Source organism: Bos grunniens, chromosome 19 (assembly GCF_055505025.1).
Source record: "Bos grunniens cultivar Pamir isolate PY7600 chromosome 19, Bosgru_T2T1.0, whole genome shotgun sequence".
Classification (NCBI taxonomy): domain Eukaryota; kingdom Metazoa; phylum Chordata; class Mammalia; order Artiodactyla; family Bovidae; genus Bos; species Bos grunniens.
Window position 1 is genome coordinate 21,440,500 of NC_141183.1, and position 27,199 is coordinate 21,467,698.

The following is a 27,199-nucleotide window of genomic DNA, read 5'->3' on the forward strand; positions in this document are numbered from 1 at the left end:
AGCCAGAGTCTGGAGCAGCCGCCGCCCGAGCGCGCCGATCTCAGTTCGCAGCCCGCGCCGGCTCCCATCCCGGCCCGACCCCTACCCAGCCCGGCCAGGCTCCAAACGCAGGTGCGGACGATCGGGGGGCAGGTATCGCTGGGGCGAGGGAAGGGTAGCGAGAGGCCGAGAGGCCGATCCTCGTTGTCTCTGGGCAGGTAAGAGCCGGAGCCAGGGAGCGCCACCCTGCACTGGCGGCAGGGGGCGCGCTGGGGTCCTGGGCGCTGCTACCAACCGGGCGCGAGGTTCGCGCGGAGCGCTACTGGGGGCTCGGGGAGAGGGCGGGGAGGGGTCAAGGCAGGTGCCTCTGGATCGCGCGTCCCCCGGGGCCCGCGGAGCTCTCTCGACGCCGCGTCCCTGACTCTGGCCCTGCCTCTTGCGGGGGAGACTTTCACCTGCTCGGCCTGCTTCCCAGCGCTCACTCTGTAGTCAGGAATTTACTGTTTGGGAAACTTGCTGCCGCTGGTCTCTTTGGGGCCACCCTCACCCCACCTCACGCGTCATCCTCGCTTTCCCTCCCTCTCTACTCCCCCAGGCCTGGGTGGGGCCCTATTGTCTGCGCCCGGTTTGCCCAACTCTGGGGGCTGAGCGCACATTTTCCCAGCGACGCGGGCCCCACCTGCCAAGCAGGTGAGCACAGGAGTCCAGAGGCCCTGCCCTCCAGCTCTGCAAACCCTGTCGGGACTGTACCTGCGGCGCCTCCCTCGGCTCCGCTCCCTGGGTGCCGGGCTCTTAGCTCTGCCACCGGAGGCGGGATAGGACGGCAGTGGGATTGGTGCTGGGCCCGGCTTCCCCGTGCAGCCGGTGTCTGGCACCCGCGTCAAGAACTGGGGTCTGGGCGGAGGGGTCGTGCACGACTGGAGAATTCACCCGCCCAGTTACCGCAGCTGAGGCTTCCAGAGTGTTATGGGAACAGGACTACCCTTGCTCTCTGTCCTCTTCTTGGAGGAAAATATCACCCCAAACAAACTTTTCAGGAAGAAGTATTCACCGCAGCTTTCCCTGGGGCTTTGCCTGCCTCCTGGCCCGGGGCTTCCCCCCAGGCTTAAGGGGTCCTTCCCAGAGCAAAGTCCCCTCCCCCAGTCGGTCAGGCTGAACCTGGGCTAGTGCCTGCGCTGTGACCCCGTCCACCCTGCCCCCACCTCCATCCTGTTTGCTGGGCCCCTGGGGCCCGAGATGGGGGCCGGAGTAAGGGGGGGGGCGGTGGGTGGGCCAAAGGGGAAACAGCTTCTTCCTTCTCTTCCTGCCTCCGGGGACCACCACACCCCCTCGCAGGAGGCCTGCCCTACAGGCTCGCTCCCGATCTCTGCCCCCCTCCCCAGGAATGGGGGTGGGGCAGGGCCGGGCCTGCAGACTGAGGGTGGGGGGAGCGATTGCTCTGGTCTTTTTTTTCCCTGTCCCATCCCCCACGTCATTTAGCTGGCTGGTGACTGATCCGAAAAGCGGAGCGATGGGGCTGGATTTCCATTAGATTTCTAGGTTTTCGAAGGTACATTCCTTCTGGAGGTTTTTGCACCCACCTCCTTTCCTGAGAGAGTTCGAAGGGGAAAGGAGGAAGGCTTCAGCAGGAAGGGTTTCAGGCAGAGCTGCTTTCGCCGCCGCTGCCTACCCCCTCCTCCAGTTTCCTGAGAGCCCTTTCCCTGGCCTCCTTGGGGGAACAGAGTGGGGAATGTAAGAGCCAGGTTCTCCTTCAGTCCTGGGATAAAGGGAAGATTCGGGGGATCAGGGTTGCTTGCTCTGATTTGCTTGGGAAGACCCTTCCTACCCTACAACTCTACCGTGGGGGTAGATGGGAGAGTGGGGGTGAAGGTCAGAACCCTCCCCACCCCCCAGGAGTGCCCTGGGTCGGGGGGCGGGGGGGTCCCATGCCTCTTTTGCTCCTGTGGGTGTCACAAGGGCAAGGAGTTTGGGCAAAATAACCTGTTTTCCCTCTTCTCTGTGCCAAAGTGGAGGAGGGGAAGGCGTTGTAATTACGCTGGTTAGATGATTAGTTTAGCTAATCTGGTTTGTGGCTGCGATGAAAAGATAATACTGAGGTGGGGAAGTATTGCTAGGAGGAGCAATACTTACTGGACTGGAAGGAGAGGCGGGAAAAGGTAGGATCCAAGTGGTCATTTCTTGCTAGATCAAACCTCAGCTAGAGTGACAGGATCCCTCTCCCTCCTTTCTCCCGGTCCCCCCACCCCCGAGCTCCAGTTACACCCCATTTCCTCTGGAACCTATGTTTGGGCTGCCAAGGATGAGGCTTTGAGACTGCATTGTGTGGAAATAAAAGGGTACCCATCAGGCAGGTACAGGTGAGGAGGTTCTCTCTCTGGCCTGGGAGTGCTTGGGGAAAAGAGCCACCTTAGAATAAGATGGGGGCAGCTGACTCCTGTACAGAAGAGCTGTTATTTGGACAGATGTTACAGTGGGGCAGTTCTGAGCATAGGGATTTAGACTTGGTTTGAGCTAGGTTTGGTTCCCAGCTCAGTCACTCATTTCCCATTGGAGTAGTCACTTCACCTGTCTGAACCTCAGTGATCTCCTGAGCAAAAATGATAACTTAAAAGACTAGGGACTACTTACAAATTCCAAGCACTTTCATTAATTGTTCTCATTTAATCCTTTCGATCATCCCTCTAGGCAAGCATCGTTCACCATTCTACAGGTGAGGAAATGGAAACTCAACTCAAGGGAGTTAAGTAACTGTCCAAGGTTGCACAGCAAGACCTGAGCAGGGCCACAGCTGGTATTTGGGTCCTTTGGCTCCAAGCCCAGAGCTCTTCCTGCTGTATCACTCCACTGAGGCTCTGGGAAGAATTTTTCTGCCATTGCTTTTTTAAGAGTCTCTGCTTGGGAGTCTGGGGAGATGAGAGTTCAAAAGGGCCCAGGATGGTGTGTGTGGGTGGTGAAGGTGGGGGCAGGTTTGTCAGGGGTGACTCATGTCCCAGCCTCCAGCCTTCTGAAACCTCCCTGCTCCATGGCTTGGTTTACTGGAGGGGGCTGTTTCCCAAAGGCCAGGGGCTGTGGCGAATGTGTGGAGGAGGTTGTGACAGGGAGAGGAGGGCAGGGGTCAAAGCTGCTGCTGCCTCCCGGCTTGAGCTGGGCAGAACCACGGACTTTTCTGGGCTTGTCCCTGTATAGGAAGTGGGAGTTGTCTGCTTTGCTGGGGGCTGGAGCTGTGCCAAGCAAGTCAGGGGGTGGGGGGTGAGGTGGGGTTGGGGGAGCTGTTCCCTGGGGAGTAGAGACAAATGAGAGTCAGATTTAGGACTGGGCCGGTGTCCTACTGGACTCTACCAGTCAGTGCTGCCAGGCTGTTCTTGGGCAGGAAGTTGGCTGTCCTCAGCTTTGGAGCTGGGAGCCCTGGGGGCTGGGAGTAGTTTTTCTGCTGTTGAGAAGGCCTTTCTGGTCTTGGGGGTGGGGTCAGCAGAGCCTTGGTCCTGGAGGGAGGGGTTGGTGTCCCTGTCCTCAGACCCGCCTGGCTCTGGCACGTCTGCCAACTGGGCACCTGACACCCGGATGGACCTGGGAAATGGGCCTCTATCTGTGTCAGTACAGCCTGGGTACTGAGCCTATTAGCCTTGGACTTCCAGATCACTTGAGATCAGGAGGGGACCCTAGGCATGGGGAATTACTGATCCTGGAGAAAAGAAGACTGAGGGGACTTGATGTGACAGACGAGGAAAGAGAATGAACTCAGTCCTGGCTGATTGCTACAAAGAGGGTGACAGGCTCGCAGTTTTCCACCCTTAGCTCCCCCAACCTCCCACCCAGAATACAGAAGTGATCAGGACTCTTTTTTTTTAATCTTTTTTTAAAAAAATTATTTATTTTTAATTGAAGGATAATTGCTTTACAGTGTTGCATTCGTTTTTACCAAACACCAACATGAATCAGCCATAGGTTTACCCATGTCCCCTCCTACTTGAACATCCCTCCCACCTCCCTCCCCAAGTCTATTTCTTTTTCTTCCTTTTTTTTTTTTTTTTCACCTTTTTGGCACGTGGGGGTCTTAATTCCCTGACCAGGGATTGAACCCGCACCCCCTGCGTTGGAAGGCAGATTCTTAACCACTGCACCACCGTGGAAGTCCCAGGATGCTTATGGAAGGAATGGAGGCTAGACAGGAAGAAGGACTTCCCACCTGTTAGAGATGAGGTCTTGAGTTGATAAGTAAGAGGGAGATGCCAGTGGAGGCTCAGAGTTGACTCTTCTCTGAAGGGAATGAAGCAGGGCCCCATCCATGTGAGTTGGGGAGGGCCAGCCTACCCCAAGAGAGCAGGCAGGAATCACTACTGTTTAGGGGCAAGTCTGAGGTCTGGTGGGTCCCTGCTGGGGAAACTTTTAGTCTTGTGTCTTTTGGGAGAAGAGACCTGGCTCTGAGAGGGGCAGGGAGCCATGAGCCACTTACCCACTGACCCCTGCGAAGAGAAAGAGCAGTGTGACTAGGGCAAGTCATCAGGGTTTGTGTCTCTGCAAGGGACACCATGAGGCTTGCCTCCTGGGACATGGTTGAATCTGGTGGAGGTCTTGGGAGGCATGGACTGCCCTGATTTCCAGCAGCTTCTTTGGCCAGGCCAAAGAGAAAACTCTCTGACCACTCCCCCTTTGCTCAGCCTCTTGGCACCTCAGCTGTTGGGGGCCCTCAGGGCAGGAAGCTCAGCTTTCTGTGACCTATGGAGTGTAGGTTAATAGGTCAGCTATCTTTCCTCACTGTGGGGACAGCAGATTCTTGTCTCTGGCAAGTGGCAGGCATGGAGGACAACTGAGACAGGGCTGGGCAGTCAATACACTGCTTATTTGGGGGTGAGTGGAGGTTGTACTCACTATGACTCCCCCTCCCGCTTGATTGAAAAAGTAATATCTGCTCACTTTGCAAAATAGTTGGAAAGTTTAGGAAAGTTTATGAGAGAAGAAAAAGTCATCCATAATCCTATCCTTTGGGGCATCTACTGCTAACATTTCTTTCCCTTCTCTTTTCTTAGCATGCTCCTGTTTCTCAGCCTTGCTCTTGGATGATCTCATGCTGTGTATACAATAACAAATTTTAAACAAACCTTTACCCAAATCCTGGTTTTCTCCAGCAAATGCTGAACAGGGAAGTAACAGTTGGATCTTACTTGCTTTTCCAGGAGGTCAGGCAGCAATCCCTGCAGAATGAAACTCTGGGGAATCACAGCCTGAGGAGTGGACACAAGCTGGGGTTGGGCTCCCCAGGCCTTCGTGGTTGGGTGGGGACAGCAGGCCCTTGGGATTGAGATATGTCGCTGACACAAGTGAGTCTTTAGCAGTTGTTTCCTGAGGCTGGTAAAGTGTTTTTCCATTCCCAGGAGTCTTGGTTTGGGGTCTCTGCTGGTTTGGGATTTTTGCCCACCCAGGGCCCCCAGCAGGGAATGGATCTCCAGCTGGACTGCTCTCCAGGGGAGCCCTGAGGTTCCCAGGGTCCAGCCACCTGGCCGGGCATTTCCCTCTCCTTCAAGTCCCCTTCATTTTCCCACCCTGGTTTGTTTGCTTTGGGCAGGAGCCCAGAAGGAAGAAAATAAACAGCAGCTGGGTCGGCCTGACCTGAACCTCCTCCACCCCCAGCCAGGCCTGGGCCGCTGCTCCGGCTGTCCTCCAAACCGGAAGTGAGGGGTTTCCTCCGGAAGCTCAGGATGGGCTTCTGTGTCTTCTCCTGTCCCTAGAGCCCTGGCCATGGCTGGTGCCCATTTCAGTCTCTGCCCATTTGGAATGACCAGTCTGATGGGGGAGACCACAGTTTTGGCCAAGGAAATCTTGTCCACGGGTGGGGGTGTTTCTCCTGGAGCCACTAGTCTGAGGGGAGTGGCCTCTCTGGGAAGCCCCAGCCTGACTAGGGGGAGATAGGGCTCTCAAGGGAAGTAGTCACATCTCTGTACTTCTAGAGTCTGTTTCCGACTGTGCTTGGGCCCGCCGGCCAAGTCTCTGCTGGAGCCAGAGACAGAGTGAGGAAGGGTGGGGGCTGGTGACCCTGCAGAGCCCAGCCTCTCCCCTGGGGCTGCTATGTGGGGAATGTCCACGCCTGACTGGCCTGCCCGCCCCCGACTGCAGACCACAGCACATGTGACTTAGGAGAGGGGCAGCACTGTTTCTGCCCCTTCCCCTCCCAGGATCTGGATATAACTCATCCTCCCCAACCATACCCTGTCCTCCAACCCCAGGGGCTCTGGCCTAGGACCAGGAGGCAACTCCCCTCCTAGCCCTTATCTGAGAGGTCAGGGAAGAGAAGCTTGGGTCTTAACCTTGGGTGTGCATGCACGCTAAGTCGCTTTAGTTGTGTCTGACTAACTGCGACCCTATGGACTGTAGCCTACCAGGCTCCTCTGTCCACGGGATTCTCCAAGCAAGAATATTGGATTGGTTGCCGTGCCTTTCGGCAGGGGATCTTCCTGATCCAGGGATCGAACCTGTGTTTCCTGCATTGGCAGACAGGTTATTTACCACTAGCACCCCCCTGGGAAGCCCCTGGGGTATTGGCTCCTAAAAAGCAGGCTGGCTGCCAGCTACCTTACTGGGCCCATCTTTGCTGGCCCCTCTGCAACTTCTTTGCTTTCCTAATGGAAAGACACTTGCCTGGGTTGTTCCTATCAACAGAGGCCTTCTGCTTGTACCATCCACACAACTTAACAGTGGTCTGAAGAAAGCAGTGTCTTGATTGTCTCCACTTTATTTTTGGCTGTGCCGCTCAGCATGTAGGATCTTAGTTCCCGGTCCAGGGATTGAACTCATTCCCCATGCAGTGGAAGTGTGGACTCCTAACCTCTGGACTGCCAGGGAAGTCCCTGTCTCTCCACTTTACAGAGGAGGAATATGAGGCTTCAGGAAATCACATGACTTGCCCAAGGGCACAGGGCCAGTGTGAGGTGAGGCTGGATGGAGCTTTCCCCTGACTGCACCCTGTCCTCGGTCCCCTTCCTCTGTCACTGCCTGAGCCCGTGATCTGCATCTACAGAGTCTGACCTCTGGCCCAAGGACCTTCTGGAAGCCCTGCCTGCTCTGTTGCAGTGCTTCTGAGCCAGGTCCCAGCACACCGCTCGGGCAACCAATTCCTGTTCTGATTTCCAGATGTGTGATTGAAACTTGGTGTCATACAGCCCAGCCCAGCTGGCGAGGGAAGGAGCCTGTAGCTCTGGTGGGAGTTTTTAAATTTATTTTTAATTTTTAAATATTTTTGGCCGTGCTGCAGTGCACATGGCATCTAGTTCCCTAACCAGGGATCGAACCTGTGTCCCCTGCAGTGGAAGCGCAGAGTGCTAACTCCTGGGGAAGTCCTGGGATTTATTTTTTTATTTCAGAGGTGGGCTGCACCCTGCCAGGACAGTCTTGGATTTAGAGTGCCCAGTGACAGCCCACTGGGTTGGCCATGCAGAGGAGGAGGCAGGAGTGGAAGGCAGTGTGCCCCAAAGCATCCTCATTGCTTGCTTGCAGATTCCTGGCCAGTGTGGGCCAGTGGGGGAGGGGTCCTTTGCACCCCCTCTCCAGAGCCCCTGTTTTCTCTTCCTGCCCCTTGCGAGGTCCCCATCCCATCCTGTGATCTCTGAGCTGGCTTCTTCCTCCTGTGTCGCCAACAATAGAACCACTGCTAAACAAAGCGCCCCCATTCAGTTCAGAGCCCCGCCCTGTGTCTGGCTCTGCCCGTCTCCGGCCAGGGTGCCTGGGCAGGGCCCACGTCTGTCTCGCCTCCTTCCACCCTGGCTCTGACCAGGGGCATTGTGGTGGGTCTCCAGATCCAGGGCAGAGCAGGGTGAGACCAAACCGGGTGTGGCCTCCTCCGCCCTGGGAACTGCAAAACCAGCATTTTGGTTTCTTGTGAGAGAATTCCCCTGATTCTCCTGGGGAGTAGGTGAGAAGAGGTGGGGTTGCTTGACAGTCCTGCCTGAGGTCTTACTTAGATCTTTCCTGTGCTGAGAGTAACTCCCTCCACCATCCTTTCTTCATGAAGAGTTCTGGTGTGTCTTCTCTGAACTGCTTTCTACCTCTGACCTTGCCCACCCTCAGCCTTTTCTTGACTGTCATAGGAACTCTGACTTTTTATGCCTAGAATCTTAGATATCAACGTTCCTCTGAGATCACCCAGGCCACTCTTTCTGTGGATGAAGCACAGAGAGGGAAAGCTGTTGCCCAAGGACACACAGCAAGTTGCCAGCAGAGCTGGGACTAGAACCTGTGACTCCTGATTTTGGAGCAGCCAGTGCTTGGCTCCACCTATGCTCCCTTCAGCTCCCTGCCTCCGGTCTCTCTGCAGGTGCCTGGCATTCTTTCCCTGATTCCAGGGTTTCCCCTCTTCCCCCAGATGCCCTGTTAGGAGCCAGGGGAAGAGGCTGGTTGGCAACGAGGCAGGCCTGGGCTTGAGCAGAGCACCACTGTTTTTCAGCGTGGCACTTGTTCCCTCATCTGGAAACTGGAATAATCAAATGCTGACCAGGGTTGCTTCTAGGAAGCATGAGATTCATTTGCTAATTAAGACACACGCCCCTGCCTCCATCCTTCCACTATGGTGGATCCTTTGACCTCCGTGAGGCCTCTGGCTCATTCTAGGCAGTTGTCCAGCCCTCAGCTTCTCTTAGCTCCAGGCTTGGGCTGGTCGGGGTGCTGAGGGGCCTGCTAGGAAACACCTCTCTTATGGCTAGCCTTGACCTCAAGGGTCCCTTTGGATCTGGGGCCAGCGAGTGGATTGTTCCTTAGGTTCTGGCCAAGGCCCGCATCTCTCACTTGGCTGAGAAGCACCAGGGGTAGGTGATGGTCTCTACTGGGAGCAGCGTTTTCTGGCTCAGATGGGCTATTTTTACTGATAGGGCTGGAGATACCCAGTTTTGTTTTTTTAATAACTCACTATAGAATAAACAAGAAAAATTATACAATCATCTCAAGAGATGTAGAAAGATCATTTGGTACCATTCAGCATCCATGGCACACAGGCCTGGAACTCAGCCCCAGCAGGGCCTTCCTTCTGCCTCTGAGTGCTAGTTTGAAATCTTTTTTTATTTTTGGTTGTTTTTTCCATTGGAGGATAATTGCTTTACAATATCGTGTTGCTTTCTGCCCTACATCAACATGAATCAGCCACAGGGAGATGTCCAGTTTGTCCTCAGCGAATCTGGCTGAGGCTCGGCGGCCAGATGGCAGCTCAGCTGTCTGCCCGGCAAAGTGGCCTTCGCAGGGTTAATGCAGCTGTCTTTACTGACGCAGTTTCATCTTCCTTCTCCGGGCTCGGATGTCCAAGGCTTCCTGCCTGAATTTTCTCCCTGGGGGCTGCTCGGAGACGGGCTTTCTCCTCCCAAACTCTCCTGGTTCTCTGTCTTGTCTCTCCAGGGAAGGCAGGAGTGCTGGGTGGGCAGCGTGTGCTTAGGGCAGGGGCGAGGGGGAGGGCTCCCCCTGAAATAGCTGCATCGGCCTGGATAGCAGCTGGGCACATCTGGCGGCACCGAGCCTGCTTCTGTTTATCAGCCCGAAACTCTGAGTCACTTGGGGTGATGGGAGGAGAGGAAAGAAGCTCCAGGGAGTGGGCCTGGCTCCTGCCTCTGCCTGTTCCAGGTGTGCTTATAGGCAGGGGAGGGGAGGGGTCACCATAAAAGGCAGGGAAACCTGAAGGATCATTGGCGTCCTCCTGGGAGGTGGCGCTGGGCCTGTTCGGGAAGACATATCTGTGGTGACCTTTGTTCCCAGCAACGGACAAGGCTCACCAGCCACCGCAGCCTCGTCCCCAACTGGTCTCCAACGCAATGGGACAACGGGTTTGAGGTGCTGGGTGCTACCTCCCCTGTGGGTGGGCCAGCCTGGGGTCTACTTGCCATCTGAGGCCACACTGGGTGTGCACAGACCACAGACAGGTGTCACTCACGCCCAAGCCTGGTCCCGGCTGTCATTTCTCTGCTGTGCCCCCTCACCCGGTGGGGCCTCAGTTTCCCCATCTGTAAATTGGGAAGAAGAGCATGTCCTTTGAAACCCACTTGTGAGGATGTTGGCTGTCTTGAAAGGCACCAGGTAGGCCCTCACCGGGGTGCAACTTCTCTCATCCCTCTTCCTGGCTGTTGGACTCTGGAGGTCAGCACTCGAGACAAGGGAGCTGGACAGACCAAGCAGGAGTCACCTTGCTGGTACAGAGTCAGGCCCAGCTATTCATGACCCTCAAATGTCCCCAAGTTTCTGAATAGTAGCAGTGACTCCCCTGAGGCCTGCTCCACCCTGAGGTGAGAACACATCCTGGGGGAATACTGATACCCAGGCATGGCCACCGACATTGAGCACCTACTGTGTGGCCAGGTGCCCAGCTGGGTTGGTGGTGGGAGGTGGTGCTGCCCCATTTTACAGATGAGGATGGGGGTTCAGCTGAGCTGTGAATGGCCTGGGAGTATGTGGCTGAGGTCTGAACTGGTTGGTGGGACTCAGAATTCTGCGGAAGGCTTCTAAGAGCTGGGGTGCCAGAGAGATGGGGTTCTTAAGGCCTGAGCCTCTGGGGTCACTCCTGATCCTGCCCCATATGCAGAAGATTCTGGAGTCTCTGAGGCTCCCAGAGAAACCTGTCTGACTGCTTCCCTGCCCCACCTGCTTTCCCAGTTTCCCACCCAGTGCCTGGGGTGTAGTTGCCTCACCTTGCAGCCCTTCCCAGGAGTCCCAGTGAATGGGGGTGGGCCTTCGGGACCCTAGAAGTTGCTGGAGGCTCTGAGTGACGTCTCTTGTCTTGGGGGTTTGGGGCTGTGGGCCGCAAGGTGAGTGAGCCCGTTACTGCCAAAATCTGGCTTTCTCTGCCCACTGAAAGTGAAGTCACTCAGTCGTGTCTGACTCTTTGCGACGCCGTGGATGGTAGTCCACCAGGCTCTTCCATCCATGGGATTCTCCAGGCAAGAATACTGGAGTGGGTTGCCATTTCCTTCTCCAGATCTTCCTGACCCAGGAGATCTTCCTGACCCAGGGATCGAACCCAGGTCTCCCACATTGCAGGCAGACGCTTTAACCTCTGAGCCACCAGGGAAGCCTGAATTTAAAAATACAGAGATAGAGCTTAGAGGAAATAGAAAGGTAGCTTTAATCCTCAGCCGGCAGAGGGGGAGAACACAGTAGGTTTGTGCCTCAAGAACTGTTTCCCCCTCTTCCATAAGGAATCTGAAGGGTTATATAAAATGAAGGCTCGCAGTCAGGGGTAGGTGATGATAAACAAACGTATAAGGATTTTGCGTCCTCTTCTTGCATTGTTTCAAAAGTAGTCATAGGCTGGCATCAGGTAGCCCGGTAATTGGATCTGGTAGTCCCAGTCCCAAAGCCCAGGAGTTGAGGCCATTGTCTTTTGTGTATTGTAGTGTGGCCTTCTTTCTGTATTGCAAAAAGAGAGAAAACTACCAGGTGTGGTCTGCAAAGAGAGTGCTGTGAAGGTGAGCACCAGATACAGGATGTAATTAGCATGAAATCAAAGGATGATAGGCACAAAATATAGCTTAAGCGGAGTTAGGGGGCAGAAAAGCAAACTTAGACTACAGGTTTGTTGTTGTTCAATCGCTAAGTTGTGTCTGACTCTTTGCGACCCCGTGGACTGCAGCTCCCCAGGCTTCCCTGTCCTTCCCTGATTAGGAACAGTTAAAGTGAAAACTAGGGGTAATCTGGCCTGCTCACTTTATGTTCTTTGTTCTCAGGAAAGAAAAGAAAAACTCATTCTTCTTTGTTCCTTTTCACTGCAATAAACCCAGGGCTGGGTTGGAGCATCTGGTCCTTTAAGGCACCTGTCTCCGTGGGGTTCATCCCACCCTGGGCTGGAGGTCAGAGATACAAGCTCAGGACTCACACCGGGTGTCCCACCCTGGGCAGTCCTCCCTGGGTTTGGTTCCTTGTGCCTCCCACCCTCCTCCACAGTCCACTGGGGCCCTTGGGGCCATGGTTGGGGGGAGGGGTGATGGGCAGGGCCTGGGTAGAGGCTGGAGATGGGGGCCGAGCCAAGTGATGGGATGGCCCACCTGGTCAGCTAATTTCCTGCCCCTCTTCTGTGTCCCCAGCAGCCACCATGGAGGTGATGAACCTGATCGAACAGCCCATCAAGGTGACCGAGTGGCAGCAGACATATACCTACGACTCTGGCATCCACTCGGGGGCCAACACCTGTGTGCCCTCGGTCAGCAGCAAGGGCCTCATAGAGGAGGATGAGGCCTGCGGGCGCCAGTACACGCTCAAGAAGACCACCACCTACACCCAGTCGGTGCCCCCGGGCCAAGGTCAGGACCCCTGGGGACTCTTCTGTGGGGCTATCCCAGCAGAAAAGCAGCTGGCTCCTGGAGGGAGGTGAGGGTCAAAGGAGGCAGACCTCAGGAGGCTCCCAGTCTTCGGAGGGAGGCTCAGCTCCGGTGCTTAGACTCAGCAGTCTGAGGGAGGAGGCACAGCATCTTCACAGCGCCCCTCCATCTGGGAGGGAGGCAGATTCCCATCCCGTGAACCTCTAATAAGAAGGGGAGGCATAGACCCTGCACACCAGTCTGATGGAAGAGGCATGGTCCTTGCCCTCCACGAACGTACAGAGTGCTAAGGAGGCACCCTGCTACCCTCAGGGAACCCAGAGGCTGGGGGAAGACACAGTCCTTTTGCTCAAGTACACAGTGGGGGCAGAGCCCAGTTCTGGGGCTTGGTCAGAGTGGGGATGCCTGCCAGCCCAGGGTGCCCTGCCTGTCTGGGGGAAAGGAGGGTCCAGTCCCATCTGTAGCCCACAGACGGCTCTAGGGCCCTGAATGGTGTGGTATGGTGAGCCTTGGGAGCTGGGGAGGGTGGAGAACAGGTGGTGGCAGCCCGGGCCACTGCAGTGCTCAGCCTCTGCACCCCGGGGAGATCCTCCTGACAGCATGCAGAGGCCTCTCCGCTTGGCGGGGCCAGGCATTGTGTTGGTTGCTAAAGTGCAGATTCAAGGCAGGAAAGCCATGTGGATGTCCCCTCCTTCCCAACTAATGGGAGTGGGGAACCTCTGTCTCCCTCTCCTCTGGGCTTTGGGACACTCACCAGGGCAGGGCTGCCTGGGAAACTGGGATACCTGTCTCTGGGACTTCCAGACTTACCAGGGGGTGAAGCCTGGACTGAACTGAGAGCCCTTCTCCTATTTTGTGAATCCCACAGTCCCAACTTCCCCTGTCATCCATTGAATTCTATTGGGTGACCCTCTGGGCCTCTATTTGCTGCTGCTGCTGCTGAGTCACTTCAGTCATGTCCGACTCTTTGTGACCCCCATGGACCGTAGCCCTCCAGGCTCCTCTGGTCATGAAATTCTTCAGGCAAGAATACTGGAGTGGGTTGCCATGCCCTTCTCCAGGGGCTCTTCCTGTATCTCCTGCGTCTCCTGCGTTACAGGCAGATTCTTTACCACTGAGCCACCGGGGAAGCCCCTGGGCCTCTATTTAGCTGACCATATAATGGGTGAATTGCCTCCTTTGGGGAGGTTGAGGGTGTAATTAGAATCATGAGATTTCAGGGTTGGAAAGAGACAGAGGTTGTATCATCCTACCCCTACCTGCTTGTTAAGGGAGGGGCATAGAGTCAGGGTTGGGTTCTGGAGTCAGGCTGTCTGGGTTCCGGTCCCAACTCGGGTTCTTATAACCTCTCTGTGTCTCAGTTTTCCCATCTGTAAAGTGGAGATAATAATAGTCCTTGCCTTGTAGGGTTGTAAGATTAAATGAGAAAAATATAAGGACTGCACTTAATTCACTGCTGGGCACACAACAAGTATAGGCATAGGACTTCCCTGGTGGTCCAGTGGTTAAGGCTCTGCGCTGCCAATGCGGGCGACACGGGTTCAATCCCTGATTGGTGACTGAGATCCCACATGCTGTGCAGCATGGCCAAAAGACCTTTAAAAAAGTATAGGCACAAATTTTTTTTTTTTACAAATTGAAGATTTGTGATAACTGCATGGATCAAGTCTATATGTGCCATTTTCCCAGCAGCATTTGCTTACTTCATGTCTCTGTATCACATTTTAGTAATTCTTGCAATATTTCAAACATTTTCATGATGATTCTCTTTGTGATGGTAATCTGTGATCAGTGATCTTTGATAATGCTGCTATGACTTGTTGAAGACGCAGATGATAGTCATCATTTTTTGGCAATAAAATATTTTAAAATTAAGATATGTACATTTTTTAGACACAATGCTATCACACACAAGATACTATAAATAGTGTAAACATAAGTTTTACATGCAGTAGGCAACCAAAAAATTCATGACTCACTTTACTGCAATATTCACTTCTTCATTGTAGTGGTAGGGAACTACGTATCTTTTATATATTATACATTATATAACCGTAATATCTTTTAGGTATGCCTGTACTCAAAAAATGTTAACTATTCCTTTTAATAATAATAAACTCTGACCTTATTTTTAGTGATATGTGCCAGGCACACGCTCCTTTCTTTTAAGAACAATTCACACCTATCATGTCATTTAATTCTCATAAGAATTCCCTGTGATGAACAGAACAGGAGGTGCCCCATTTTATCGCTGATGACCTGAGGTGATGATGACCTCCTCAAGGTGACTGGTTAAAGGCAGAACTGTGAGTGGTGGACTGGAAGTCAGCCCAGAGAGCCCAAATGGGATGCCTGCTCCCCAGTGTCCCCCTGCCCGCTTCCTGCAACTCAGTCCCTCTTTGCTGGCCCCCAGGTGACCTGGAGTACCAGATGTCCACGACCGCCAGAGCCAAGCGGGTGCGGGAGGCCATGTGTCCCGGTGTGACAGGAGAGGACAGCTCGCTGCTGCTCACCACCCAGGTGGAGGGGCAGACCACCAACCTGCAGCGGCTGGCTGAGCCATCCCAACTCCTCAAGTCGGCCATCGTACATCTCATCAACTACCAGGACGATGCTGAGCTGGCCACCCGGGCCCTGCCTGAGCTCACCAAGCTGCTCAATGATGAGGACCCGGTCTGTGAGGGCCTGGCCAGGGTGGAGGCAGGACAGGGAGGGGAGAGTCAGAGGTCTGTAGGAGAGGGCTCTGCCTGGGGTGGAGAGAGGTCATTTCCAGAGCCTCATCAGTGGGAAGTCTGACCCAGGTCTGTCTGAGCGTTGTGGAGGTGTCTCCTGGCCCTTCCTGCTCACAATGGCAGCCGTCTCGGCCCGTCTGCTCACTCCCTCCCCTCCTCCTCCTTACCCCCTAAGGTGGTGGTGACCAAGGCGGCCATGATTGTGAACCAGCTGTCGAAGAAGGAGGCGTCTCGGCGGGCGCTGATGGGCTCGCCCCAGCTGGTGGCGGCTGTCGTGCGCACCATGCAGAACACCAGTGACCTGGACACGGCCCGTTGCACCACCAGCATCCTGCACAACCTCTCCCACCACCGCGAGGGGCTGCTTGCCATCTTCAAGTCGGGCGGCATCCCTGCCCTGGTCCGCATGCTCAGGTACCCACCCCTACTCCCTGCAGGAACCAGGGGTGTCCCCTCCCTTGGACTTCCCTAGATTTATTGAGCACCCACTGTGCCAGGTGCAGAACCACGCCCAGTCCTGATGCTCAGCTGCTCACAGCCTAGCGGGGGAGACAGGCAGGTAACTCTCAGGTTATTTATCAGGATACAGGGTAGATGACGGCAAAGGTGTGCCCAAGATTGGTCAGTGGAGCTCCAAGAAGCTGTTCACTCTGATGGCAGGGGTTTGACAGAGGAGTGGACTTTGATTGGTGTAGATGACGGGAAGAGTATTCCAGGCAGAGGGAACAGCCTGTGCAAAATCCCTTGCCACCTTTATCTTTCCCTGCCTTGCAATGTTGAATAGCCTTTTTCCTGATCCCCATACCCAGCTGCAAGTTCCTTAAGGGAGGAAATACTGATCTTACTCCTGAGTCCCTTGCAGGCCTTTCTAGCATGATGCCTTCCACATGGCAGTTACTCCGGTGTCCAGGGGACCAACTCAGTAGGGACAGGTGTGCTTAGCACCAAGCTGGGAGTCCAGAGCAAGAGGAGTCATGGTCTCAGTGGAGAGAGGAGAGGTGCTGCGTGCTCTGTTCATAGAGATGAGACTGGACTCAAGGGACAATGAAATTTTAGTAAAGGGGTATTTCCATAGAGGTGTCAGTATTGGGGAAGGCTTCCTACAGGAGGTGACCCACATTTACCTGGAACCTGACTCACGTGAACCCTCTACCCCAATCCCAGCTCCCCTGTAGAGTCGGTCTTGTTCTATGCCATCACCACGCTGCACAACCTGCTGCTCTACCAGGAGGGTGCCAAGATGGCAGTGCGCCTGGCAGACGGGCTGCAGAAGATGGTGCCCCTGCTCAACAAGAACAACCCCAAGTTCCTGGCCATCACCACCGACTGCCTGCAGCTCCTGGCCTATGGCAACCAGGAGAGCAAGGTGGGCTGAGCCCTGTCGTCCTCACACAACCATGTGCTTCCTCCAGTTCTTCCTGCCCCCAACCAAGACCTGCATCCCCCATGCCATCCCCCTCCATCCAGCTGCAGCTTCGGGTCACTGCTTCCTTATTCTTTTTAGGTTAAATGTATATATGTAAGTTCTGATGTAATGTTTCATCATACTACTGAATATTTTGAGGATAAGGGAAAGAAAAAATGATCCTCACACAACCATGTGCTTCCTCCAGTGCTTTCCTGTGGGCATTTTTTATACAGTTGTAGTCATAATTTACAACTTGGCATGTTTTCTACTAATGTATGATATTAAAATTATTATTATTGCTTTTTTGCTACTCTGTCCTCAAAACCACCCTTTATAAGAGCAAATAACATTTCATTAAATGGAGACTCCAGACTTTATCCTGAGGAAGGGCATTTAGGTTGCTCCTGATCTTCAATTTTTATGAACAATGCTATAATGAACATATTCAAGACACAGCTTTTCCCAAAAAGTAGGAATTTTTTTCATCAGTAGGGTTAAGGATTTTTCATGTTTCTAAGCTTTTACAAAAATTTCCAGGTACTTTCCAAAAGGATTGCCTTACTTACAATGCCATCAGCAGCAATGTATGTTAGTAGTCTCACCTCATCCTTGCCAGCATTGTGTATTATCATTTCTTTCAACATTTGGCTTATTTAGTAGTCACAAAAGCTATTCAGGTTTTGGATGAAGCTCAGTAATAACAGCTCTGTCACCTACCCTCCCTTCCGTCCTTGTTCCTTGCCAGAGACCCCATCTGTCTCACACTCATTTCCCCCCTCCCCCCACAGCTCATCATCCTGGCCAATGGAGGACCCCAGGCCCTCGTCCAGATCATGCGCAACTACAGTTATGAGAAGCTGCTCTGGACCACCAGCCGCGTGCTCAAAGTGCTGTCCGTGTGTCCCAGCAACAAGCCTGCCATTGTGGAGGCTGGTGAGTACTGCAGCCCGTGAGGATGGCCCATGTAGCCAGGTGGGTGGGGGCGGGGCCCCTGATCAGCCACCAGGCTCAGTCCGCTGTGCTCCCCTGTGGCTGACATGTGCTCATCTCCTACCCCAGGTGGGATGCAGGCCCTGGGCAAGCACCTGACAAGCAACAGCCCCCGCCTCGTGCAGAACTGCCTGTGGACCCTGCGCAACCTCTCTGATGTGGCCACCAAGCAGGTGAGGGAGGTGATCAGGCCTGTGTCCCCCTCCTCAGCTGTCTTTCTGCATCCAGCCTCCTGTCTGGGAGTCTGACCTTAGGAGCCTGAGACCCCTAAATCTTGCTCCACTGTGGCTGAGGCTGGAAGTGCCCTTCATCCCTTTAGCTAAAGGCTCTAATCCCTCTGAGGGGTTTTGGAAGAGGACTAGAGGAAAGGGGCTGATGGTTCCAAGCAGGGGTTCAGCTGGTACCAGAGGAGCAGTTATGCCCTAGACGTTGGGCAGGGAGCAGTAGTGTGCAGGCGATGGCTTGGGGGCCCTGGGTGGCTAAAAACAACTTAAGGAAAAATGCAGTTTCAGGACAAGTCTTCTGGTTCCTCCTTTAGACCTGCCTGTCATTGCTAAGAATTACATCAATGTTCTAGGCTCAGTTAAGCACTTGGGACACTGGCTTCTTTACCCCTTTCAGTACCTGGAGGTAGAGTGTGGGGCTCGTTGTTAGCTGAAGAAACAAAGGCTCAAGTGGTACATATATACAATGGAATATTACCCAGTCATTAAAAAGAATGAAATAATGCCATTTGCAGCAACATGGATTGACCTAGAGGTTGTTATTACACTAAGTGAAGTAAGTTGGACAGAGAAAGACAAATATTATATGACATCACTTACATGCAGACTCAAAAAAATGATACAAACGAATTGATTTATAAAACAGAAACAAACTCACAAACTTAGAGAATGAATTTATAGTTACTAGGGTGAAAATTGGGGGGCAGGGATAGATTGGGAGTTTGGGATTGACATGTGCACACTGATATATTTAAAATAGATAATCAACAAGGACCTATTGTATAGCACAGGGAACTCTGCTCAGTACTCTGTAATGACCTAAATGGGAAAAGAATTTGAAAAATAATAGATACATGTATATATAACCGAATCACTTTGCTGTACAACCAAAACTAACACAACATTGTTGATCAACTATAATCCAATATAAAATAAAAATATTAAAAAATTTTTCAACTATATCCAATATAAGATAAAAATTAAAAAAAGAATATTTTCAACTGTACTCCAAGAAAAAATAAAAATTAAAAAAAAAGAAATTTTTCATGGGCAAAAAAAATGAAGAAGAAATAGAAACAGGCTCAGGGAGTTAAGAAATGGCCTTGGTCATGGCTAGTAGACAGCAGAGTTGGGATGTGAACTCAGGACTGTCTGTCCCCAGCGCCTGGGGTTTTTATATTCTCCCACAAGGCCCACGTGGCTCTCCCTGGGAGAAATGAGGTTTCTGGCTTAGGGATGTTTCCTGAAGGCAGATTTGGCTTGGGGACCACTGAGTGTGCAGCAGCAAAGGCCCAGAAAGGGAAGAAGCATGTAAAAGTGGTTCAAGTGGGCCACTGCAGCATGGCTCAACAGCTTCATTCTGGCCTAGGGGCCTCCCTCGGCCTGAGTCCAGTCCTGTTGGGTCTGAGGACCCAGAGGAGGAGTTGGAGGGGCTGGAGAAGAGAGCATGGGGCTTAGAGATAAGTTTGGGTTCAGATCTGGCCCATGAGCTGTGAGTCTGTGAGCCAGGCCCTCAACCTCTCTCAGCCCCAGATCCTCCATGGGTAGAACTGCCGTCTCACGGGGTGTCGGCAGGATTGCGGGATTGAAGATTCTCAGGGCCCAGGGAGTCTGTACTGAGTGGGCTGGAGACCCCCATTTAGGCCATCTCGCTCCCCTGGACATACTTGGGAAGCCCCTGCGTTTGGGGTTTTCCCTCACTCTCCACTGCTTTCCCCAACCCCAGGAGGGCCTGGAGAGCGTGCTGAAGATTCTGGTGAACCAGCTGAGCGTGGACGATGTCAATGTTCTCACCTGTGCCACGGGCACTCTGTCCAACCTGACGTGCAACAACAGCAAGAACAAGACGCTGGTGACACAGAACAGTGGTGTGGAGGCGCTCATCCACGCCATCCTGCGCGCGGGCGACAAGGATGACATCACGGAGCCCGCCGTCTGCGCCCTGCGCCACCTCACCAGCCGCCACCCCGAGGCCGAGATGGCCCAGAACTCCGTGCGTCTCAACTATGGCATCCCGGCCATCGTCAAGCTGCTCAACCAGCCCAACCAGTGGCCACTGGTCAAGGTACTGCCTGCTGCCCAGTGGGGCCAGGCGAGGGGAGGAGCTCTGAAGACAGTATTAGAGCCTCCACAGTCCATGGTGGCTCTGCTCCCGAGACCCAGAATCCTCCTATCTTGTAGCTTGGCCATCAGTTAGAATAGAGCTTCAGAGTTGAAGGCGCACAGGACCACCCTGGGTGGTCTCAATTCAACTGCAGGCTCAGATTCGGTAGGCCTGGGGTGGGCCTGAGACTCTGCATTTCTAACGAGTCCACAGGGATTTCGGTGGTCCACGGGGCACAGTCATTATGCTAGAGGGTCTGGACGCTCAAAGTCGTCCTCATATGAATGGATGGGTGAGGTCACCTCATCCATGTATTCTAGCCCCGGAGAAGTGGAAAAGCCCTGAAGGGCTGGCAGTGACCAGAAAGTGAGACCACTTCAGCCCATACTCAGGAACTTGTTCCTGTGGCCACGCGTGGATGGAAGGGTGTCAGTACTGTGTCATGTGTCCTCCTCAAACTCAGGAAGGATGTTAAAGAGACAAAGGGTAGAGAGGGTTCTGGTGACACTTGGTGTCTGCCATTGGGAGCCAGGGAACCTGGAGGCTGCCTGGGTAGAGGACAGATGTGTCAGTTCCCTGTCACAGACAGGGGAGGGGAGGGTGAGCCCGGGCAGAGCTGTAGGTGTGTGACATCTGGTGCTAGAGTAAGGGAGTGACTATAGACAGGGTCTTGTCAGAGGTCACCAGAGCCAGCTGGCAGGGTGGGAGCCTGGGGCAGAGACCTCGTTCCAGATCCCACTGCTTCAGCTGGATTACACTGTGAGTGTCACCAATACAGGAGGCTTTCGGGTCAACCCTAGCGAGGACTCCCTGATAATCAGAGTTTGGGAACCATCAGAAAAGCAAGACTATATTGTCCGTGAGGGAGCGTTAAGAGAGAGGGAACAGGGGTGAGGGTCAAGGTATGGGGGCTGGTGGAATATTCTGGAATGGAGTATCATTTTAGCAAGGGCTATTAGAGTCTGACATGAGGAACAACAAGATCATATGGAATAAGGGGCATGGGCTGGGAGAAGCATCATTCTCTGGAGACCTTCCAACACATCCATGGCTGGCCTGGGGGAGAAGAGACCAGGGGGAAGGAGGAGATGATGCTGGAGAAGTGGGATCCTCCAGATGTCCACGAAATGCCCTTGACGGGTGCCCTTTTTCTTGCCAGGCAACCATTGGTCTGATCAGGAATCTGGCCCTGTGCCCAGCCAACCATGCCCCACTGCAGGAGGCAGCGGTCATTCCCCGCCTTGTCCAACTGCTGGTCAAGGCCCACCAGGATGCCCAGCGCCATGTGGCTGCTGGCACACAGCAGCCCTACACGGTAAGTGAGCTGCTGGGGCCTGTGACCACCCGCCCTGAGAGTCTGGCTGCCCTCTGTGCGAACATGTGCGCACATGAGCACATGACTAGGGGGGCAAGCTGCCATTGAGGCAAACTCTAAGGACCAGTGAGGTTTGTCAGTGTCCTGGAAGGGGGTGACCACTCCCTAGGCTCACTGTTGCTATACCCCAATGGCTCTTCTTGTGCAGGATGGTGTGAGGATGGAGGAGATTGTGGAAGGCTGCACTGGAGCTCTGCACATCCTTGCCCGGGATCCCATGAACCGCATGGAGATCTTCCGACTCAACACCATCCCCCTGTTTGTGCAGGTGAGTCTGGGGCAGGTGGGCAGGAGAGGTTTCCCCCAACCCTTGCTTTACCCCACTGCTGAAACAGGAATGTTTGAGGCAGTCTGGGCCAAGCATCAAGAGGTCTTTGGAAGCATTTGGAGAAAAGTGGCCACACCAGACGTGATCACTTAGCAAACTCCAGCATGGGAAAGGCTTTCCAAGCTCAGAGGTAAAGGAAGAGTCCACAAACGCAAACAGCAAGTATTCTTAGTGTCAGAAACAACATTAAGGTTTTAATGTCAGAAATAGCCTAAAACCATTAAAAAGTAAACAGCAAACTGGAAAAATATTTGCAAGCCTCACAACAGACAAGAGTTTAATCTTTCATATAAAAGGCTCATTAATAGTAAACCTCAGTAGTTATCTACAGAGAGGCACATATAACTCCCAGGTGGTTCATAAACAAACAGTGCTCTATCAACCCCAGGAGTTTAAAAGAAAGGAAGCCTATCCCACAGGGAGAGCCCATTTTCCACTATCAAATTGGCAAAGAAAAAAAAATGGGAGTGCTTTGTGCTGGTGAAGATGCAATAAAATGGGCAGTCTTATACCCTGCTGGTAGGAAGATAAGGTGGTAAAACCTCTCCAGGAAGCAACTTTGTGATGTGTATAGACAGCCTTGAAAATATTGGTATTCTTTGATCAAGGAGTACAGGTCTGGGACTCTCTATGAAATAACATAATGTAATTTAAAATATGGCATAAATGTATATGTGCAGCTGACAATTGCACTGTTACTAACAATAATTGAAAATTAACTGTCCAGTGATAAGAGAATGGTTAAAAAAAGAATGGTCCACTATATCATGTGGACATAGACAATAGTGTTCAAGAATTTTCAGTTTTTGAATTTTTTCCCTTTAATTATTAATGTTCAGAGTAAGGAATTTGTGCTGGTAGCTACTTCCACTTGTGATGGATGAGGTTTTTAAATTTCCGTTGTTGTTTTGCTTTGTAGCATTCTCCTTCTCTCTTGAGTACCAGTATGAACTCATAAATATTGTTGGTTTTTTGGCCATGTTTCTTCTCAGGCTGGCAGTTAGTTCCCTGAACAGGGATCAAACCCAGGCCCCCTGTAGTGGGATAGCAGAGTCTTAGCCACTGGGCCACTGGGGAAGTCCCTGAACTCATAGATTTTTAAGGAAAAGTTACTGAATAATATGGGGAAATGCTTTATGCTGCAAAGTCTGATTAAAAACAGGAATCAGGGACTTCTCTGGTGGTCCCATTGGTCAAGACCTTGCCTTCCAGTGCAGGGGGTACAGATTTGATCCCTGGTTGGGGAGCCAAGATTCTACACGCCTTGAGGTCAAAACAAAACACAACAAAACATAAAACAAACAATATTGTAAAAAATAAAAAAAAAAATGGTCCACATCAAAAAAAGTCTTAAAAAAAAGAATCAAATATGTGTTTATGACTGTGATGAAAATCCAATGGAAAGAAGCTGTGTCTGGGTAGAGGGTTGTGGCGGTTTTTTTAAATTAAAAGAATTTTTAAAAAATCTTTTGGCCTTCACCCTACTCCAGTGGTTTTGCCTAGAAAATCCCATGGACGGAGGAGCCTGGTAGGCTGCAGTTCATGGGGTCGCTAGAGTCAGACACGACTGAGCGACTTCACTTTCACTTTTCACTTTCATGCATTGGAGAAGGAAATGGCAACCCACTCCAGTGTTCTTGCCTGGAGAATCCCAGGGACGGGGGAGCCTGGTGGGCTGCCGTCTATGGGGTCGCACAGAGTCGGACACGACTGAAGCGACGCAGCAGCAGCAAGGCTTATAGAATCTTAGTTCCCCAAGGAGGGATTGCACCCACGCCCTGGTATTGAAAACAGAGTCTTAACCACTGGATCACCAGGGAATGCCCTGCGTTTCCTTTCTTTAGATTTTACTTAGACTTATCACATTTTTTACTATGATCTTGAGTTATATCCAAAACTGGGAGGCGGAGATTGGCAGGGTGGTGAGGTGTGTTGTTGGCTCGCCTCACGCCCACCCCGCGCCCCTCTCCCCAGCTCCTCTACTCCTCGGTGGAGAACATCCAGCGCGTGGCCGCCGGGGTGCTGTGCGAGCTGGCCCAGGACAAGGAGGCGGCCGACGCCATTGATGCGGAGGGCGCGTCGGCCCCACTCATGGAGCTGCTGCACTCGCGCAATGAGGGCACCGGTGAGGGGCTGGGCTAGGCGCAAGGGGGCGAGCAGGGTGAGGAGGGAGGCTGGGGGAGGTGGAGGCAAGCACCTGACCTGCCTGGCCTGTCCTGTTCCCTGCTCAGCCACCTACGCCGCTGCCGTCTTGTTCCGCATCTCCGAGGACAAGAACCCAGATTACCGCAAACGGGTGTCTGTGGAGCTCACTAACTCCCTCTTCAAGCACGACCCTGCCGCCTGGGAGGCTGTGAGTATCCTGGGTTGGGTCGCAGTGTCTGGCTGTGCAAGTTGCGTACTGCACAAGGACAGCACTTTGTCGGGTGTGTGTGTGGGGGGTGTTATCATCTTGTCAGCTTCATAGATTTTAATTTTTTTTTTTTTTAATATGCCGAATGGGGGAATCTTAGTTCCCCGACCAGGGTTTGAACCTGGGCCCCCTGCAGTGGCAATGCAGAGTCCTAACCACTGGATTGCCAGGGAATTCCCAATAGATTTTAATTTTATAATTCAATCATTTATGACAGTTCCCAGCAGATGAAAGTAATAGGTTGGACCATCTACTGTTTTTGACCTACAAAATGGCAATTTTATGTTCAAACTGATATAAAGTGTTGGGGCAGGAATGCCTTTCCCTAACTTGCACAAGGGTGCTGTTCCAGGCTGACGGCTGCCCTGATCCTGCGAGGGGCTGCTCCTGACACCCATTCTTTAGTCCTCTCCTGGCTACTCCCCTCCCCAGGGCTGCCCTAATTCTGCAGGTGCCTCCAAGGGGTCTTCGCTTTTCCTTTGGCCCCTCTTTATCTGTTGTTTTTTGGTTGCACAGCATGTGAGGTCTTAGTTCCCTGACCAGGGATCAAACCCGTGCCCCTTGCATTGTAAGTGTCTTAGCCACTGGACCACCAGGGAAGACCTCCTTGGCTCCTCTAGAGAAACATCTCTTGCTGCTCTTCTCTCCCCACCTCCCCCGCCCCAGTTCAGAGCCTGTGTTTCCTCCCTTCCCCTCTCCCCTAATGTTTCTCTCTGTCTCCGTCCTCAGGCCCAGAGCATGATCCCCATGAATGAACCCTATGCTGATGGTAAGTGGGTGCAGAGTTGCTCGGGACCCTGGAGTGCTGGGGCACAGGGGCGTCCTGTGTGGGTGTGTGTGAGCGAGGGAGCAGCTTTGTGTCCCCAGGGCCAAAGGACCAGTGACAGTCACCGTAGTGTTCACACCAACTCCTGGCCAGGTCCCTGACTTGGAGTCCAGGTCCCTAAGTGGGGGTGGGGGGGTCCGGCCCACTGGGGCAGGAAAGGGTGGAAGATGTGGCTGAGGGCTGTCCAGACCCTCGCAGAATAGCCTGAGACCCTTCTCCTCGCCAGACATGGACGCCACCTACCGCCCCATGTATTCGAGCGACGTGCCCATGGACCCACTGGAGATGCACATGGACATGGATGGGGACTATCCCATCGACACCTACAGTGACGGCCTCAGGCCCCCCTACGCAACTGCAGACCACATGCTGGCCTAGCTGCCCGGACCCGAGTATGGCGCCCCCTCCCCCTGCTTTGCAGCTCTCTCTCCCCCTGTGGGCTGCTGAGACTTGGGCTTCCCTTCCCTTAGGACCTCCTTCTCACGGGAGGCCTCTCAGGCTTTCCCTGAAACCCTGGCTCCTTTAGGGGGGAGCAAGCGTGGGGCCTCTGGGTGCTAAGCTGTCCCAGGGAAGGCATGCCTTGCCTGCCTTGTTCTATTATCTTTGCTCTGGGCAGCGAGTTCCTGCCCCTTCTGTGGATGGTGGGCGGGTGACGCAGGAGGGGCACGAGCTCCCAGGGGCCACGGACCTGGCCTAACCCTGTATCTTTGTCTGCTCCCCCCCACCCCCCCAGGTGCGGTTCCCCATCTGAGAGGTTCTCCGTGCAGGTGATGGGGCCAGATAGCCAAGTGCCTGAACCCGGGCAGCAGGGCTGCAACTTCCTGCGGAGCCCCGTGCCTCCAGAGGTTCTCTGTGGGGTCTTTCTTGGGATGGTGATCTGCTCCTGCTTTTCTATTCTGGGCCGTGGGTCCAGGGCCCGATAACCTGTTCCCACCCCTGAGGCCCTGGCACTAAAACTTTAGACTCGAGGCACCCACCTTGTCCCCCGCCGAAGCTCCCCTCTCCTCCCAGGCTGCCCATCTCCAGTGGCTTGGGCCCCACAGCTCTGGCTTCTGATTTGGTCACTGAACTCCAACTGTGCTGAGCCCCCGGGATCTTCAGGCCCCAGGTTCAAGGCCAAAAGGCCCAGAATCCAAAGCTTGTCTTGGAAAGTTCAGGGATCCTCTGGGAAGATGGGGTGGAGACACGGAGAGATTGTTCCCACTTCAGGACACTGCCTGCTTCCTCCCCGGGACACTCAGTTGGCTTTGGCCCCTCCTAGGGGAGCTTGGGGACAGCGCCCTGGAACCTTCCTTCCGCCCACACAACTACCCTAGCTGACCCCTGAGAAGTGCTCTTGGCTGACCCCTCTGGTGTGCGGTGAGGGGCTTTCTCTTCCTCTTCCTGTTTCAAACTCCCCACCACCACCTCCTGCACACGGGTGTTGGGGGCTGGGGGAGGTCCCAGCAGAGTTTTATTATGATCGCTTTATGTTTTTGGTTATTGGTTTTTTTTGTATAGACCAAAGCAAAGAAAATAAAACTAACACACTGATCTGATGAAGTTTGTTTGAGGGAAAGGAACGACAGGGACGGAGCTCACTTAGCCTGGTACCTCCTCGATGGCTGGACCCTGAGTGTCTATGGCCACCTTGTGTGTAGAAAAGGCTGGGGGTGGGGAGAAGCGGAGAGAAAGGAGCATCCACGAGCTGGAGTTGATTTAATTAATACATATAACTCAAAACCTCAGGAGGGGTGAAGAGCTGACTAGAGGTGAGTCCCCCCTTTGAAGGACACCAGGCCATATTTGTCTCTTCAATGGGGAACCTCTTTGCTGGCCTCTCAGTCTGCAGCCTGCTCTTCCCCTTCCCCGTGCAGCCTTAATGATCACTGGCTGATTTCTCCTGGGCAGAACACTCCATGTGGCCTATGGCTTGGAGACCAGGTTCCTTTCTGGTCTGTGGTGGGCCTGGCCCAGCCCCTGCCCGCCTCCCCTCCCCTGTTCCTGCAGCCAGCATCTTCCAAGCTGTTTCTTGACTCCGGATCTTGGCCCATGCTGTTTCCTCTGCTCTCATTTTACCCATCACAGTGTAACTGACAGCTTATGTGATGGTCCTGCACTCATGTCCCCAAATTCTCCTTCCTGGAGTGGGCTGAGTATGACACACATGTGGCCCCTGGGGGCCTGCTGTCGCCACATCTATTTCATGTCTACCCCTGCCTGGAGCTCGGGCAGTGGAGGGAGGCCGTGGCCTTGTTGGTGGAGGAGCAGTGGCACAGAGGTATTGGGGACAAAGCAGGGAACCCAATTAGGACGAGGCTGTGAGGTGCAGGCGAGAGGTGATGAGACACTGAGCCGATCTCCACTGAGATGAAATGGGAGGGAGAACAGAATTTTTAGGGACCACAAGAGGTTTGTTTTTTTTTTTTTTTGCTACACCGTGCAACTTGTGGGATCTTAGTTCCACAACCAGGGATTGAACCTTGGGAGTGAAAGTGAGAAGTCCTAACCACTGGACCATCAGGGAATTCCCACAAGAAGGTCTTTCTTGAAAGATCAGTGC

At 53.4% G+C, this 27,199-nt stretch overlaps 1 protein-coding gene across 8 annotated transcripts; it reads left to right on the forward strand.

Moving 5' to 3' along the window:
- On the forward strand, positions 1-26,190 carry JUP (junction plakoglobin). 8 transcript variants are annotated; one of them, XM_086357710.1, is made up of 17 exons: positions 1-111; positions 2,665-2,689; positions 11,337-11,408; positions 12,024-12,239; positions 14,671-14,930; positions 15,165-15,403; positions 16,154-16,355; positions 17,186-17,330; positions 17,457-17,560; positions 19,338-19,676; positions 20,875-21,030; positions 21,239-21,358; positions 23,393-23,543; positions 23,650-23,771; positions 24,561-24,600; positions 24,884-25,049; positions 25,391-26,190. In XM_086357710.1, exons 4-16 carry the CDS (start codon positions 12,032-12,034, stop codon positions 25,033-25,035), a joined length of 2,238 nt encoding a protein of 745 aa, XP_086213836.1. In that variant the 5' UTR covers positions 1-111; positions 2,665-2,689; positions 11,337-11,408; positions 12,024-12,031; the 3' UTR covers positions 25,036-25,049; positions 25,391-26,190. The 8 variants fall into 8 exon arrangements, with proteins under 8 accessions (XP_086213836.1, XP_086213834.1, XP_086213835.1 ...); XM_086357708.1 differs by lacking the exon at positions 11,337-11,408; XM_086357709.1 differs by lacking the exon at positions 11,337-11,408 and having other exon boundaries at positions 12,027-12,239.
- The last annotated feature ends 1,009 nt before the right edge of the window (positions 26,191-27,199 follow it).